The 18,441-nt window shown below is 42.0% G+C and overlaps 2 protein-coding genes across 2 annotated transcripts; both read left to right on the forward strand.

The window, feature by feature from the left end:
* Nucleotides 1-378: 378 nt before the first annotated feature.
* LOC111967424 (novel acetylcholine receptor chaperone) lies at nt 379-2,766 on the forward strand. The gene is made up of 2 exons (XM_023992424.2): nt 379-584; nt 1,746-2,766. Exons 1-2 carry the CDS (start codon nt 465-467, stop codon nt 2,106-2,108), a joined length of 483 nt encoding a protein of 160 aa, XP_023848192.1. The 5' UTR covers nt 379-464; the 3' UTR covers nt 2,109-2,766.
* Nucleotides 2,767-3,731: 965 nt separating this feature from the next.
* On the forward strand, nt 3,732-16,983 carry LOC111967425 (centromere protein I). Its single transcript, XM_023992425.2, has 20 exons — nt 3,732-3,989; nt 4,557-4,694; nt 4,842-4,960; nt 5,136-5,243; nt 5,344-5,392; nt 5,496-5,542; nt 5,882-5,971; nt 6,168-6,299; nt 7,111-7,248; nt 8,487-8,607; nt 9,176-9,270; nt 9,490-9,607; nt 9,821-9,885; nt 10,184-10,293; nt 10,789-10,924; nt 11,177-11,301; nt 12,622-12,670; nt 14,908-15,126; nt 15,594-15,635; nt 15,820-16,983. Exons 1-20 carry the CDS (start codon nt 3,821-3,823, stop codon nt 15,967-15,969), a joined length of 2,220 nt encoding a protein of 739 aa, XP_023848193.1. The 5' UTR covers nt 3,732-3,820; the 3' UTR covers nt 15,970-16,983.
* The last annotated feature ends 1,458 nt before the right edge of the window (nt 16,984-18,441 follow it).

The raw sequence follows: 18,441 nt of genomic DNA on the forward strand, positions 1-18,441 counted from the left end.
AAAGTGTTCTTTCTCACTGTGCTTGTTCACCTTGAAGATGATAATGCTTCATTGCTTGACCTGGACTGCTCCCTGCAGTCCAAACAGTATTAGGACAAGCTCTAAACTATTAGCCATACAGGTATGTTTCCATGTTTCCTATTTCACTACTAGGCTATTAGGTATTATTTATTTATGCATGCTAACTTTGATGTTACATTTTTGAGGATTTTTTTCTTCTTCTTGTTTGCCTATGATCAAATAATATTCAGATGACCTGATAATATTGCTTGGTATAGGGGCACCATAAATGGGCATTTGGACCCTGTGTACAAATTTCCTGTCGCCATTTTTGTCGCTCTTCCAGAAGCCCATCCCCCCTAGCATCTTCACAGGAAAGAATAGTCAGTGTTTCAGTGAATACACTGAATAGCGGCCGCGGAGAAATTAGCTTGGTGGCGAGACCGGGACATACAACACCGAAGATGGCTTCACCGAGGACGATAACCATTGTGGCCCTCTCTTTCGCTCTTGGTCTTTTTTTCGTCTTCATGGGCACCATAAAGCTCACACCAAGATTAAGCAAAGATGCTTATAGTGAGATGGTAAGTAAAACCTTTAGCCACCATAAACTGCAGCTGGAAGCGAAAGCCATTGTTCTGCCAATACGGACGCATTCAGGCTCTAATAATGTGCGCTGCTGACCCACATTTGTAAAAGATCATGAAATAAAATAGCCTATAATATCTAACTGATAAATAAGATTTGATTGTATGTATCGTTTCAATCGTGGAAATGAATTTACCCAAGCAAGCAATGAAATGATGGAGCCCGCTGCGTTATTATAGCCGATAATACATTCTTTATTGAAGTATAATGATAGAAAAATATTACGTTTGTCTGTTATTCTACGAAGTATTACATAAAATAAAAGATTACTTTTATGCATAATTAAAATCGAATGAATAGGCTACAGTTTATTCGACTACAAATACATAGGCCTGTTTATTTTAAATAGCGACTAGGCATATAACAGTAGCCTACACGTTTGTCCAGTACTAGGCCTATTTTATGGCAAATTAACTGTTATTATTAGCCTAATAGGAATTTTTTWAAACTGTTTGAAGGTACATTTGTATCTAGGCTATGAGCAATGGCGGCGCGATCGAGCAAATTCTGAGGTGCACCTGCCTGTTTTGTGCGGATATTGACTTTGCTTATTAGGCTACCAGCGATGTTAAGGCTCATCTGTGCTCTGCTCCTCATCCATGTATGTTCTACTCAAAATTCTGATTCCATGGCGAATAGGCCTAATCATTACATTTAAACGTTTTGGTTGATTTAGTATTTTAAGGAATATCAAAGACTGGTTTTGGTGGTGTTACTGCAGTAGGCCCACAACAGGCCCAAGCCCTTCCTTATTCCACATTTTCCATCCGATAGGAAAAAGGCATTTCGGTGATGCTTGTATATACTACTTACAGTTATAACTCTTAAAACTGTATAGGTCGACTATTTTGTTAAAATCAACAACAAAAACGTATGTGTCAGGGTCATGATTATAGACAAACTGGTAGGCCTAGACATATCCCTATTGGCTCCGAATGTATTGTCTCATGAGGAACTGAAACTTCCTTAGAACAAGGTTCTACAAATCTGAGAAATGATATACTGTAGTCTATAGTGCGCCACTAATAATAAATGAAATTACCTCTTTTGCATCTATGAAAATGAATGCTGAAATGTTCTCTCTCCTCGCTTTTCAGAAACGGGCATACAAGAGCTATGCCAAGGCTTTGCCAGGTCTAAAGAAGATGGGCATCAGCTCGGTGCTGCTCCGTAAGATCATTGGCTCACTGGAGGTGGGCTGTGGTGTGGTTCTGACATTGGTGCCAGGGAGACCCAAGGATGTGGCTAACTTCCTGCTCTTGCTGGTCATGCTGGCGGTCCTCTTCTTCCACCAGTTAGTAGGAGACCCCCTGAAACGATATGCCCATGCTCTGGTCTTTGGTATTCTGCTCACCTGCCGACTGCTCATTGCCCGCCAGAGTGAGGACCGACCTGAGAGGGAGGAGAGCAGGGAAGAACACATCAATGCCCAGGAAAATAACAAAGTCAAGCAGTCCTAATCAGGTCCAACCATCCAGTCTGGGCAGTGACAGCAAAATGGAACCTTGTGCATTTCTTTGAATTGTAGCAATTCAGATTCAAAAGAAACACAGTCGCCACAAGGAGTGATATATACACCCAGTCAACCACCCACCTGTCCCTTCTCCCACCCTTTTGGCTGACTGGTTATTGGTTTCACCTGCTTCCCTGCACCCTCATCCTAAAACTGATTTTCCCTTGTCCTTTATCCCAACCTTGACAGTGGACAATCATACTTGTGGCAACTGTAATCAGCTCAACTCTTTTGACAAAATATAGGACCTTTGTCTCACCAGCCAATTGGTCCTTTTTCTCATTCCCCCCATTTTTATTTAGCATCTATCAAAACATAAGATATAGCATGCCTATGTTTTTAGTTCGTTTTTGGCACATACCAATTTGAGGGACTTTGTTGGCTATGAGAACGCTGATGTTTTCCAGAATTGAAGATTGGTACTTTTCTATTTATTTTTTATTTTAGGTAGGAAGATAATGATATCTCTTGAATTCAATTGTTATTTTACAGTAATTAAGCATGGTTCATAATTAAATGGCTTAAAATAAACTCATAGCTTATCAGCACTGTTCAGAGATATTTTGTAGTTGAACATTGACTCACATTTATTTAAATACATTATACAGTATCACATATTTCCATAGGTATTAGTAAAATAAGTATCATTTTTGTGAATTCATATTAGTTTCGTCCAAGCTTTTTCCTGATGATTAGATTTTCTTGTAACTACTCTTAGGCATGACAATGTACCCCTTTTCCCGAAAGAAAAACCGAACTGTCAAATGGCAAGTCTTTCACTCATCTCAAATTGATTAATCACTTTGTTGGACCCAACACTGTTGTTCAAGAACTCATGTGGAGGAGAGACCTATGGGAAGGCATTTTTCTAGCAATTATGTTTAAACATACGTCTATGGTTGCTAACCTAGTGCTCTCTATGTCTCTGGACCACAATCAATAGTCCAGCTGCTTTGTCAAATGACATATCCAATAAAGGACTTGATCTTTGTCTCTTAATAAAGGACTTTGTCTCTCTTTACATCCAATGACAATAAAGGCTTATGTTTATCTGTGAGTCTATTTTTATGTGGGATTTTTAACAGTATTCTGTTGAATTACTATGTTAGAAAAGTATTCCTATGAGTATAACCATTACCACTGGGCTATTCTTGTAATAGAAATGTATTTGATTAATATATACGTGATGATGAGTAGATAAAGGGGAAGTTTTGGTCAGATGAGCATTTGTTCAGTTGGTCTTTAACATTCATAATGCTTCTCTAAAACAAAATGAGCTAAATAAAGAAATGTATGGGTGAGATCTCTAAGCTGTGTCCATTATGTATCTTTTTATTCAGTTCAAATTAGCAGTTATTCTCAAAACATTCAAAAAATACAGTGTGTAGAAAGGAGAATGAATGCTTGGATTGCAATTCAGTTTATTGCAAAATGAGAGTACCTGAACTAGGCTCCTTGAGATGAATGAGCAGTTACACAGTTTATATGTAGTCCTGCTGAGGCCGTTGCACTACAATGCCCGGTGAACTACGCAAGACACTCTCGGAAGTAGTAAGTGCGCATGCGCAGAACAAACGGTCGCGCGCAAGATTTGAGTTTTGTTTGAATGAGTTCGTGCCTGAGGAAAACACAATACACATTTGTTTTAGCTATGTAGCAATGGCAAAAGCTGCGAACCTGTCGAAGTCAGATTTGGACTCATCATCTGGAAGCGATTTGTCAGTTTCTAGCCGAACTTCAAACAGAAGTTTGCGAGTTGTGGAGAAAGAAMGAAGAAAGAACGAGGCTGGGGATCCATTTCTGCTTGCGCTGAAGTACTTCTCAGAAGGTAGCTAACTAGGAAGCTGTTAGCTTGCTAGCATATAGCTACTAATGCTTGCAGAAGTCAAACGTAGCGAATATTTTGGCTACTTTTTAAACTCCAACGTGAACTAGCTGACTGTAATGGCAGCCCAGGTTATTTTCTGTCAACATATGTAAACTTTCAAGGCCGCTCAGGCTTCTTCTTTTGGAAACACCTTTTTGCTGTAACTTATTTTGCTACCTAGCGAGCTAACGTTAGCTGATTTACAAACGAATGCATTACAAGTGTGGGCGGGGTAACGTTATGGCTAGACATGCCTGAAGTACACGCACAATTTTGCTAGTCATCATTTAACTAGAATGTACAAATGTATATAACTAATCCACAAACAGAAGAGGCAGCCTAAAGAAATTCATATAAAATGGTTAGAAGCATGTGACTGGAAATGTTACTAGCTAACAGTGTTTGTTATGAATGCTACTGTATACATTGGAATTTAATTTCTAGCTAAAAGTAACCAACTAACGTTAACTAGCCAAAGGGCATCCACCAGTGTCTGAATTCACAGTGAGTTGTCTGTTTGTTTCCTAGTGGAGGCGGGTACCCCATGCATAGGAAACGATGTGCTGGAGAGAAACCTGGTGCAGGTGGAGAGAGTGGGGCTCAGTCGAGGACTTCCTCCTGAGGCGATCTCTGTCATGCTGGACTACGCAATGAGCCTCCGTATGGGTACAACAACAACCAACTCTCACACTTAATGGAAACTGCCGCCATTTTCTTAGACAGACTGACCGGAAATACCAATTTACACTATGACAAATTAATTTGACCATACATAACATTTCAGCTTTCCTATCTATTTCTTGCCCTGAACAGGGGGTATGATGTGTGTTCGGGTCCTGAAGTTTCTGATCCCCGCCACCATGGTGCCACAGGAGGCCGTTGTTCGAGCGGTGGCGTGGTTATGTGTCAGCAAGATAGCCATCAGCACACAGGTAAAGAGCTCCTCTGTCAAAGGTCTTTGCAAGTCACACACACTCACAGATTTAAAGGTTGACACTGGAGACCGGACATAACATTACAATCATACTGTTATCAGAATTGCTCTGTCCTCTCCCTCCAACTGAATGAAACAGGTGTTATGGGTGTTGTGTTATGGGTGTTTTCCAGGTGCTTTTCCTTCGGTGGGTGCTAACTGTTTTCGACATGATCGACTCCAAGGACAATCTTCGAGCCATCTATGGCTTCATCTTCCACTTTGTGACAGAGGAGAATTTGGTATGTGCAGGAATCATATTCCCCTTGCTCTAATGATATTTTTACATTGGCAATGAATTGCATTGCTATTTAAGTCATGATGGTTTGTTTTGTGTTTCAGTCTCCTTACATCTGCCATTTGCTCTACCTTTTGACAAGGAGGGAGAGTGGTAAGTGGCATTTTGTTACTCAATGAACCTTTATGATGCGGTACACGTTGTTTCTGCAGAACAACATTGCTCTTACCCTTTTCTTGGGTTTTCCCTGTCATAGTTCGGCCATTCAGAGTCAGAAAACTGTTGGACCTCCAAACAAAAATGGTAAACAAATACAGCATTGTCCTGTTTAAGTGTTTTTGGTCAATGCTTGTAATATTTTAATGCAATTCAATACAAGTGTGAATGCATTGGAAACATCTAATCATTGTATTAGCATTATGAAATACTTGGTGATAAATGGCATGAGGAGAACATACATACTTACATATTGTTTGAAGCTTTCTCTACATAATTCCCATCAATAGTTTATCCTCAGTACTATCATCTGTAGTTACACTCTGTGAATGGTTGTTACAGCCATCAAACTGAGAGTGGAGTCCCCACTGTGAGCATGTTGCACTGAGAGTTCCATTATTTTCCTCTCGTCTACTGTCTCCCCAGGGCAGGCAGCCATTCCTGTTGCTCTTGCTGTCGTTGTACAAAGTGTTTTGCCCTGAATTGGTGGCGCTTGCTCTTCCATCACGAATGAGGGTTAGTATGATCGATCACACCTAGTGACTTTTGTCCATTGCACAAAACCACACATTGTCGTTCACCAAACATCAGGGTTGGGGTCTATTTTGTCCATATCAAATCTGGAAGTAAACTCTAATTCCAATCCAATTGTCTTAATTGAAACCCTGACAACATACTTCATGTCACGTGTGTGTTTTCTGCTGTCGTTCAGAGTGGGTTTAAGAATCACAACTCCACGTGGAAGGCAGCGCTCAGTGCTGTCCAGAAGAGGAACAACAGCCAAGTGTCATCTGACATCAGCCTGACCCTAGGAGTGAAACACAAGACCAACTCCAGGAAGAGGGTATGGAGATCAGATGAGCTGTGGCATAACAGCCAGACCAATGATCTTGAACGGTGTCTTTTTTGGGGGGTCTTAGTGCTAATTTATAGCATTTAGAAGAATATTTCTGCTTGCTAAATTCTAATTATTATGGGGTCAGTCACTATTTATTGCATTCAAAGTCTAACTGAATATACAAAACATTAAGAACACTTTCCATGACAGACTTACCAGCTGAAAGATATGATCCCTTATTGATGTCACTTGTTAAATCCACTTCAATCATTGTAGATGAACGGGAGGAGACAGGTTAAAGAAGGATTTTTAAGCCTTGAGACATTGATTGTGTATATGTGCCGTTCAGAGCGTGAATGGGCAAGACAATTGATTTGTCTTTAAACGCTGTATGGTAGTAGGTGTCTGACGCGTCGGTTTGACTGTGTCAAGAACTGCAACGCTGCTGGGTTTTTCAGTTTCAACCGTTTCCCGTGTGTATCAAAAATGATCCACCACCCAAATCACAACCAGCTAACTTGACACAACTGCAGGAGACATTGGAGTCAACATGGGCCAGCATCCCTGTGGAATGCTTTTCACACCTTGTAGCGTCCTAACGAATTTAGGCTGTTCTGAAGGGAAAAGGGGGTGCAACTTAATATTAGGAAGGTGTTTCTAATGTTTGGTATACTCGGTGTATGTTAGACTGTAAACATTTTATTCACTTTTGTCCTACATAGATCAGGCCCTTGTTTTGTTTCTGTAGCTAATGAACTGTTTACAAATCGATAATCAAATGTCGTACTGATATTCCAATCACTGATCCATCTGTCAGAAATACCATCACCTGGAGGTGCCATCGCTGAGCTCATCTGTCCAGAGAAACTCCCCCTTCTCCAGCAGCAGGAAGGTTTTCCCCCTGGAGCAACTCCACACCTTCCCACAGCTGCTGGACAACCTCCACCGCATAGAGGTAACCCTCTCCTCCCCTCTCTCTCTCACTGTCTTTTTTTGTATGCCCCCCCCCCCCTCTCTCACACACCTCTCTCCGTCTCTCTGTGGTCTGATTAGTCACACAGCTGTATAGCCTAGAGGTACTTTGATTTGAAATAGATGGAAGGTGTGGATTTAAGCAGGATGGAAAACACTGTGTTTTAGAGGTGCCCAGCACTGCCCGTTTCACTTTAGTGTCATTCTGCAGCCACATGGGGGTGCTATGTCACCGGCACAGTTTTGTTGGATAACAGAATAGACCAAGGGCTCAACCTCGTCTGCCACTCAATTTGACTGCTGGCAGTGTCGTGTTTATTACCCTGAGCCATAAAACCGATTCATGAGCGCGCTCCATGTCGTTTGTTTTTTAAATTTGTCATTGCTCTGTTTAGACTTCATCAGGGTGTTTTTGTCCCAAACGAGTCAACAGAGATGTATAACTTGGAGCCACATTGAAAAAGTTATAAAGCGTTGACAATTACAAAAGTGCTGCACGCAAATACTGTTTGCTTGTTAGATCCATTGACCTGATCAACCCAGATACATTTCTTTAAAAGGTTTAAGGACATTTACGGTTCACGCTACATAAATTCCCCACACGCAGCCAACGTTTGCAACAAGCCATTCTACCAGCACTTTCTACTTTTTATGGCTGTGGGTGGACAGGACAGATCAGCTAGTACCTTCCATCATGCAGCTCAAACAAATCAGAGGAACGATGCGTTTGCTCCTTATAATTATGGGAAGACTCGGCCATGTCCGTTGACAATCTGTCTCTCTTTATTTATTAAGTTCCCATATTGCCGGGCAGCTATTCACACAACAGACAAACAGGCCAGTCCGTGTGGGGAAATGTCTGAATGCTGCCTGCCACAGACATGGCCATGATTACTGTATTATGAGTATAAGTAGATGTGACAGATTTAGTACAGTCACTCAGTGACAGATTGATTGCTCACTCATTGAAAACAAGGACACGGGCAACAGATTCTCTCCTTCAATAGGGGCTGTGAATATCCTGACATTAAGCTATTTAGAACATGATGCTGAAGCTATTTAGAACATGATGCTGGCTTGGTGTTAGGTGGCCCCTCACTTTGTATGCTGAATTGTATTTATTTGTGTGTTGTGGGGGATGTGTTTGAAGCGTGAGCGGGTGGTGGGGTTTGATGTGCGTACCGCATATGTGTGTCTAATAATCATGTCTCCCTTCCACAGCTCCCATCCCAGATGGGTTCTCTGCTGGGCTCCAGTCTGGCCCTGTGTTACCTGGACTACGTACAGGATGACTCCACCTTCCTCCGACTCAACTTCTGGCTGGGCCACGCCCTCCATGAGGGTACAATCACTAAAAAAAAACACTACGTCTTCCTCAGTTGTCTCTGTTGCTGCGGAAATGTGTCAGCGGGTAGCCTAGCGATTAGTGTTGAGCCAGTAACCGAAGGTTGGTCATTTGAATCCCCGAGCCGACTAGGTCGATCTTCCCACTTAACCCTAATTGATCCAGGGTCGCTGTCAATAATGGCTGATCCTTGGCTGTGACCCCACTCTCCGATGGTGTCTCAGTAGGATATGCAACAAAACAAAAAAACACTTCACACTAGAGTTGCACGGTATACCTGAAACGTAGGTACTTTTTCTATAATGGAACATGAAAAATGGTTCAGTAGTAGAATTTTTGTAACAGGGTACTTCTGTCAATGATTGAACTGATTGAACCCTCATCCATTCCCAGTAGGCATTGCAAAGCAACGCTCTGTAGAAAAGCTTTTATGAAAATAAAAAGGCGAGATTGTACAAATCCACAATGTAATTGTCATCACCCCTTGTTTTTTGTTCTCTTCCTTCCCCTGACCTTTTCAACATTTTAAATATCTTTATTTTCCTCTCTTTATTTTGGGTTTCAGAGTTTCTGTTCTGCAGTGGGGACGGGAGCTCCGGGAGTTCGTCCGGGGCCCTGCACCTCCTCAACAGGTTGCTCTCCACGCAGCACTTCCTCCAGGTGAGCCCCCCTCCAGGCTCCTCTCACCCTGTCACCCCCAGTTCCCATCCCCGCCTCTCCCTTTTATGCCAGATTTGGATCTGTCAGAGCGTGTTAAACTCTTCTCTGCTCCCACTCTCTTCCCCCTCGCTGCTCGTTAATAAATGATGCCACAGTCAAACGCTCATTTGAGATGCGTATGTTTTGTCTCTCTCCATCCCTCCCTCCCTCTCCCCTCAGGAGGGCTTCTCCAGCACCGAGKGCTTCCTCTACAAGTTCCTGAATGTTTGGGACGGTTCACTCCTCCGCCCCCAGATTCTGGGCCTGCTGAGTGGCATCCCCGTGGTCCCCAGTTCCTGTGAGTAGGCCCTGTTCGCTTGGCTGCCTTGCTCTCCTCCACTCTCTCTCCCCTAATTAAACTGCTGAACTGTAACCSCGGGAAGACACGTGACTATGCAATCCCCAGCACATGGCTGGCTGGCAGCATATACCAGGGAGCCTGGGAAAAGTAGTCAGGTGGTCGAATTAAATGGTTTGTGCAAATTTCCTTGCTCTACCTCATCTCTCTCAGGTATCAACCAGCTTCTGTTTGAGCCTCTCGTGCAGCTGTTCTTCACCTCCACGCTGTTCTTCAAGGTAATAGTCACCAGAATGCCTCCAGATCCCACTTTCAATTAATTATAAGAAGCTTGCATCATACCACTATATCCATTTACAGTCCAGGTATCAGCTCCCTTTTAATCCTGGGTTGTATTCATTTGGCACCAAATGGAAGAAAACTTACTGAAACAGGGAGAAACTACTTGTTCAGTGAGAACCATTTTGTTTTCTGATGAGACGTTTTACACCGTTTTTCTACGGTGTGCCCTGTTGTCGTTGTAAATGTATTTTTTCCCCACTTTGAATAAGTACCACCCCTCTGTTCTCTGTCCAGTGCAGTGTGATTGACTGTCTGAACAACATGCTGTTGAAGTGGTTGACCTGGCACTCTGTGTACGCCCTGGAGGACGGCCTGGACATCAGTTTCCACAGCCACACACCCATGTGAGTCTCACTGTCCGTTCAACACTTCCAACACCAAAGCCCTGTAACTTCCTTTAGTTGAAGACACATTTCACTGTCTTCCTCGCCGGTATTCTATCTTCACAAACGGCCAATCCTTGTCAATACATGTTTATTCCCTTCCCATTTCAAACTTCACCTCTGCAGAGAAACTCAATGAAAGCGGTGCCGAAATCAATGTCTGAGGTGTGTGGTTGTCAACCTCCTCAGCGCTGTCCTCTGGAACGCAACAGCGTAATGAACTGCAGTGTGTCTGTGTGTCTCCGCCCGGCCTCATTGCTGCACACTCAGCGCTGATTTGGTTATTGTCTTTTATTGCATTAACTGGGGTGGGCGGGGCTGCTGAAGGAGAAATTAATATGATCCAAGGACAAAGCCCCCCGTTTGAGCTTCTCACTAGTCCCATGCATCATTACCATTCACCCGTTTCCTTGTTATTATGTTCCGTTACGTGACCATTCTTCAACTCCTTCCCAGGAACATGACTCTGTCTGGCTTCATGGACTCTGTCGTGGAGCTGGTGCGTTTCGTGGGCCGCCTGGCCGCCGTGGGGCTGCAGCTAGAGGGCTGCCACTCCCTGCTCCTCAGCTTCATCCTGGACTTCTACGAGACGGTAATCAAGCTGGATGAAGCCAGTACATTTCGTTGAATACATAAAGGGGGGGAAAAGTCCAGTGATCCCTTATAGTGATCCCACCCATGCAGGACTGTTAGAACCCTGTAAGTGGTTGATCACCATAATCATATTCACTTTAACCAGAGTGCACTGGATCAGTTGTTCCATATTCATGGTCCGTTTAGAAAAGGGGACAACCGTGTTCGTTCTGGGGGTGTTGACGTGTGTGCCCCTGTGCGTGCCATTCAGGTGTGTGACATGTTCCTGAAGTACGGGCTCCCCCTGGTGGTCATGCCCCCCGTGGGCGTGTTCTACCCAGCCCTGTTTGCCACCGACCCCGTCAGCCTGGACCGCCTCGGCTACATCATGTACAGGTGAGGAGGAGTGGTGACGTCAACGCCAGTATTATCATGTCAACACCGGGCCTGTTGGAAGTCAACACCGTCACGTCAGTGTCATCTTTTCACAAAGTGCGGTCACTGCGTTGTCGTGTGCAAATCATCTGCATGTATGTCAAACTTTCTCCTGTATATATTTGACTACGCAGGTGAATGGTAAGCTGTCTTGGTACAGCTCGCCAGCCAGGACATTACATTTATGATTCATGATAATGAAGGGTCAAGGGCGCAGAATTGCGCTAAGATCCGTTTTCCCGGATAACTTTTCAGGCATATGAAGAGTGCAAACGGCATGCATTACTCGAAGCACGAATGTCTTGTTGTACAAATACTCAAAGCATACATCTATTGCGGGGGTCCTCTAGTACTAGTTAAAGCATGCATCTATTGCGGGGGTACTCTAGTACTAGTTAAAGCATGCATCTATTGCGGGGGTCTCTGTACTAGTTAAAGCATGCATCTATTGCGGGGGTACTCTAGTACTAGTTAAAGCATGCATCTATTGCGGGGTCCTCTAGTACTAGTTAAAGCATGCATCTATTGCGGGGGTCCTCTAGTACTAGTTAAAGCATGCATCTTTGCCGGGGGTCCTCTAGTACTAGTTAAAGCATGGCATCTATTGCGGGGGTACTCTAGTACTAGTTAAAGCATGCATCTATTGCGGGGGTCCTCTAGTACTAGTTAAAGCATGCATCTATTGCGGGGGTACTCTAGTACTAGTTAAGAAGGTCCGGTCACACACATTTCCTAGGTCGCAAAGGTCCGGATGGATATTGTCATTCATCGGCGTAGTAACAAACCCCCACCTCACAACCCATGCAACCCCAAACTGTTCACACCCCTCTTGTTGGTGGAGATTTTCAAAGCTAATTTCCCTCAATTCTACACATTTTGCATGTGGCGGGGAAATATTTTTGCTGGGAATTTTTTTGCGTTTCCCGCAATTCAACACATTTACGTTTCTTATGTGTTCATATAATACTAGAGGTTGAAGCCCGACTGGATCCGTGGTCCATGTTGACCCCCTTCTGGGTCCGGATCCGGACTTATGTCCGCCAGTTGAGTATGGGGGAATCTATAGCATGACAAAAGACCACTGCTTTTTTATTAAAACAGGCCAAACATCTGGTCTTTGGTGGTTGTTTTTACTATGGTGGTTGTTTTTAAGCTTGTTATTGTAAAATGTTCTGTTCACAGTAAATGGCCTTTAGGACAGATGTTTACATAACATGGAAAGCAATGTGGTTGCTTTTCCACCCTTATACAGATCACTAAAGTTATTTCTCATTTTTCCAGGTACAAGAAGAACCTGACCTCTGCTAAGTGCCAACAACAGGAGACCAAGGTAATAGAAGGACTCCCTCTTTAAGATATGTTTTCTGCTTTGCAAATCTAACAGTGTTTTTGCAAAATCAAGCAATTCAAGGCTCCTCGTGAGGCCACTTCTACCCGTCCACATGATGAACAAAACTATTAGAATTAAGTGCTGATTAAAGAATTGCAATTTTGGTGGTTACTCGTTCAAACAAAAAAAACAATTCTAGTGTATGAAGGCAATAGAATTTACAAGTAGGTACTGCCATTTGTATACAGTGCCATCAGAAAGTATACACACCCAATGACTGAGATTTTGTGTCACTGATCTACACACAATACCCCACAATGTGAAAGTGGACATTTTTACAAATTAATTAAAAATGAAAAGCTGAAATGTCTTGAGTCAATAAGTATTCAACCCACATACAATTATTTGTAAGGTCCCTCCGTCGTGAATTTAAATTTCAACCACAGACCAGTGRGGTTTTTCAATGCTTCGCAAAGAAGGGCACCTATAGACAGGTTGGTTGTTTAGCAAAAAAAACGACACATGCGCAACCATGGGGCAAAACAGATGAGGTTGGTTTAGATTGTTTACAATGTAGAAGCTTTATTTCGTCTCCAATGTTTATTGAAAACATAAATACATTTGCACATAAGCACTAGTTGTCTCTCAAATACATCGTTACAGTTGTATGTTAGATAGCTAGCAAATTTTTGCCATATAAGAGCTGTCATGAAATCTGTCAAAACACCTCAAAACAAGACACCAGTCACTACAAAGATACAGGCATCCTTTCTAACTCAGTGTCCAGAGAGGAAGGAAACCACTCAGGGATTTCACCAAAGGCAATGGTGACTTTAAAACAGTTAGAGTTTAATGGCTGTGATAGGAGAAAACTGAGGATGGATCAACAACATTGTAGTTACTCCACAATACGAACCTAAATGACAGAGTGAAAAGAAGGAAGCCTGTACAGAATAAAATATTCCAAAACATCCATCCTGTTTGCAATAAAGCACTAAAGTAAAACTGCAAAAGATGTGGCAAAGACATTAACTTTTTGTCCTGAATACAAAGTGTTATGTTTGGGGAAAATCCAACACCGTACATCATTGAGGTACACACTGCATATTTTTAAGCATGGAGGTGGCTGCATCATGTTATGGATATGCTTGTCAACGGCAAGGACTATGAACTTTTTTTAGGATAATAAATGGAATAGAGCTAAGTACGGGCAAAATCCTAGAGGAAAACCTGGTTCAGTTTGCTCTCCAACAGACGCTGGGAGACAAATTCACCTTTCAGCAGGACAATAACCCTAAAATACAATGCCAAATATACATGACTTGTTTACCAAGATGATATTTATAAAATTGTTTATTAAATGTAACCTTTATTTATTATTATAAATTCTTATTTATAATGACTGCCTAACCCGGACGACGCTGGGCCAATTGTGCGTTTCTTAGGGCTCCGCACAATCACGGTCGGTTGTGATACAGGCTGGAATCGAACCAGGTCTGTAGTGACGCTTCTAGCACTGAGATGGAGTGCCTTAAACCGCTGCGCCACTCGGGAGCCCATATTGAGTGGCCTAGTTACAGTTTTGACTCAAATTGGCTTTAAAATCTATGGCAAGGCTGTCTAGCAATGATAACTTGACAGAGCTTGACTAATTTAAGAATAATGTGCAAATGTTGCACAATCCAGGTGCGAAAAGCTCTTAGAGACTTAGCCAGAAAGAGTCACAGCTCTAATCGCTGCCAAAGGTGGTTCTACAAAGTATTGATTCAGGGGTGTGAATATTTATGTAAATGAAAGAATTCTGTATTTCATTTTCAATAAATTTGCTAACATTTCTAAAAACATGTTTTTACTTTGTCGTTATGGGGTATTGTGTGTAGATGGGTCAGGGGGAAAAATCGATTTAATCCGTGAATACAGGCTTTAACACAACAAAGTGGAATAAGTCAAGGGGTCTGAATACTTTCCGAACGCACTCAGTACGAAACAATATATGTTTACCCCATATTTCCGACAGCGTCTTACCAAGAGAAATGGATCCGGTAAGCGGAATGCAAATTGGTCAGCGCGGGCAGACATTATAGATAATGGACCTGGGTTTTAACCACCCAACACACTTTCCCTGGTGATATTATGTGAGAGAGCCTATTTATTTAGCATGTGTCATACACTTATTCAGTGTTTAAACTACATCTCCATCGCTCTTTTTTTTTTTTTTTGTCATCCCTCCATTGCAGCAGGCGTTTCACATCAGCAGGCAGACGTACCGGGAGTTTAACCACTACCTGTCCTTCATGGTGAGCTGCCTGTGGAACTCCAAGATGTTCCTTCCAGGCATGGCCATCGAGGTGGACCAGGAGCTCCTGTCTCTCAGCAAAGTGGCCGAGCCCTGGACCAGCTTCGACCTCATCCACCACCCTGCCTTCCTCGGCTACGCCCTCGACTTTCATCACAAGGTGAGTGAGAATTTTTATGTAATTTAGAAACTGTTGCCGATCTATTTACTTATTGCATTCTTTCAGGCATTATATAAAGTCCAGATCCGTGAAACTAATATTGTATATCATTTTCATAAATGTCCACTAAATGTTTGTGCTCAGTTTATATATGAAGTCTAATTTTCAAATTTCAAGAGAAACACCTGACGCAGAAGGGAGCAGCCAGCCTCTTCAGTTGAATGAATATATTTTAAAGCTGGACAAGGAGATGAATGTGGTATTAATGTATCTTTTATACAAGGTCCATTAATACAGAATCACATTTTATTATTCATGGGCGCTGCATGAGACTTGATTTTTCATCATGTTTAATTATCCAAGTACTTATTTTTGGTCAGAATCACTGCAACATCCAGTACACTGTTCTACTGAGATTAACTGGGAGGGGGGAAACTGTTGAATATTAATGCTTCTCTCTTTATCAGTGTTGGCCAGAGAGGAAGGAAATGGATCTCAATTCCATAAAGGTACCGCCGTCTTACCACTTATTTCGTTTTAATGTCTGTACGCACGTGCACTGATGTGCATTTTAAAGTGTGCCGTTTGATTTTTTAAATTGACCTCATGCTACTGATCAGCGAGCTATAGGCAGTCCTGGATGGTCCTTTTTTAATGGAAGGTCTGTAACGCTGTCCGTCTGTCTGTCTGTAGGCCGGAAAGCAGTGGGACTGGTACCTGGAGTTCCTCTTCTCTCAGGGCTTTCAGGGCCTCCAACAGTTTGTTCAGAGTAGCATCACCCGACGCTCTGCGGCTGGAACCAATGACCAGGGTCAGGGAGACAGGCAACCCACAAACAGTTAAACAACAGAGGACAGAACACAAGACAAACTTCTCCTTGTTGTAAAGGACGTGTACATGTTTTATCTCTCGCCATCTTCTCCAAGGCAAGATTCACAAGAGACTAGACTATCTCTGTAAATAGACACTTTTTATAATTTTGATGTATTTTTATTATGTCTTGTCCATATTTTAATTCCGCTTGGTGCTCATGTGTTGTCTGTTCTCTTGTATAGCTTACGCATCTATCGATTTATTTCTGTGGAACTTGCACATTAATAAGAATAGGATTTTATGATTTTCTTTTAGACTAAAGCATCCCCCCTGGTCTTTTACTAAATTACACCAATGCTCCTAAAAAGCAAACATTAAACATGCTGGAACATAGTGAGAATTATAATCTATTTTCTATTAAAAGCCATTGGTATAATTCATTATGGGGAAGTCATCAGTATCTTTTGCAGGTAATGGCTCAACCTTCTGGAAAACATTTTCCCTTAGTTGAAGGATCCATCTGGATAGTTAATAGGCCCTTGGCTTTCCAGTTAACTTGGAACATGCTGGGTGCAGGGAAACACATTGCACGCCAGACACACACTCCATTCTCAGTGCCACCATAGACTTCCCCTCTGAGCATCACCATTACTGACAATTGGGTCCACAGATATGCTTTGGTGTGCATTCTATATGTATTATGGCTGTATTCATGTCAATATGTCGAGTCAATTCTTCAGCCCATTGTTCCTTTTCAACGTAGTGGTGCGTGGGTCAGCTATTTGTGCGCCCACCTGCAATTGCGAATAACACAGCCGCAACCGCCTGACTACAGCCAATGTGAAAATTTGAGGCCCGCACCTGACCCTAACCCGCTAATATAGAAGAGACAAGGATTTTTGTTGCCTGATTTAGATGTTTCTGACATTTTGGTAGGCTATTTGTAAGTCAACTTGTCTATAATTAGATGGGCTACATGCAGTTTCTCTTGTCATTAGCCTATATGTTGCCCTAGAAAACTAAATAAACCCTTGCTCGCCACTATGTCAAATGTCAATAMAATGAATGCTTCAAACTATACTTGTGGGGAGAAATGTATTCTGTGTGGCTGCACCCCTGCCCAGGCATTTGAAATCCATATATTAGGCCCTAATGAATTTATTTAAGTTGACTGATTTCCTTTATATGAACTGTAACTCAGTAAAATAGTTGAAATTGTTGCATTTATTTTTTTATTCAGTATAGTTGACATCGGTAAAGTTTTCTGTCATCTTGGCTTCTTTCGCGGAGCAAAGATGTTTAGGGATCGGGGATCAAATGCAATATTTTTTTTAAACAGGAAAGATTTTCTGTAACCTAGGCAACTGTTCAGATGGACATGGAAACTGAAATCTGGACACTGACTTGATGTAGTCTATAACCCCTCAGTCGTAATATTAACTCCTCCAGAATTAAACATTTCTTGCAGTGAAATGATACACAAAATGTAGGCTAATTTATGACTTCGAGAACAGGGGTGGAGAAAAAGGATTTATTGATAGAATGCAAATGTCTGGAGGTGCTGTCTTTACCAGCATCATAAAAGCTGATAGTATTTCAACCACATAAAATATCCATCCAAGCCGAACTGAAATCTGTTCAGAAACATTTTGGGTCGTTTTCACAGCTTTCTATTTCCTTACAACCAGTCAAACTGATGTCATTTGGACCTTTTGCACACTAGGCCTCTTTGAAGTCCCCATCTTGTGACTGTTGAATTTGTGTAGCACCTCAATCACACTGCTATCATCCTCTTTTACCACTTCACCAAATCTTTCCCAAACATTACTTTTCTGGCCCTCCCTTCTCTTTAGTATTCAACTCTCCATTTCACAGCATTTCTCTTATTGAATTAAACTCCAACATGGTCCTTTTGGCCTCGAACCTTAACTTTTCCTGCCCGTTCCCAAAAGCATTTAGTGCGCATACAGTTATGCAATAGGCTTACGCACTAATGCCAGTTAGCATGCAATAATGAAAGAAAAACCTCAGTGTAGCCTGTAGATATAAATTGCTCAATAATTATACAGTTATGGATTTTTTTACAGGTATTTTCTCTTTATTCAACCACACCCGATGAAAGATTATTGTAATCTGTGTGGGTAGCTGGACAGGTAGGATGACTGACAATAGTGAAGGTGAACACGGGTCAGGTGTTAAAGGAATAGATTAGACCTGAGGCAGGAATTCCTTTAACCACAAAGTGGTATATTTACTGGGTAGTTTGTGCTGCATAACAAGGAAACAGAACATGTATCCAATCAAATTCATAATCAAAAGTCATCATTCTCATTAACAATTATATAATTCAGCAATTCAGTTCAATAAGAATTCAACAGGAATCGTAATTTAGGCTCATAACTATTCATCATAACCTTGAGAATAATAATACAAATAAATAAATCATTTATTCAATCTACAATCAACTTGATATCAGAATTTATCAATTCAGTAAGTAAGAAT

This window comes from Salvelinus sp. IW2-2015, linkage group LG8 (assembly GCF_002910315.2).
Source record: "Salvelinus sp. IW2-2015 linkage group LG8, ASM291031v2, whole genome shotgun sequence".
Lineage (NCBI taxonomy): Eukaryota > Metazoa > Chordata > Actinopteri > Salmoniformes > Salmonidae > Salvelinus > Salvelinus sp. IW2-2015.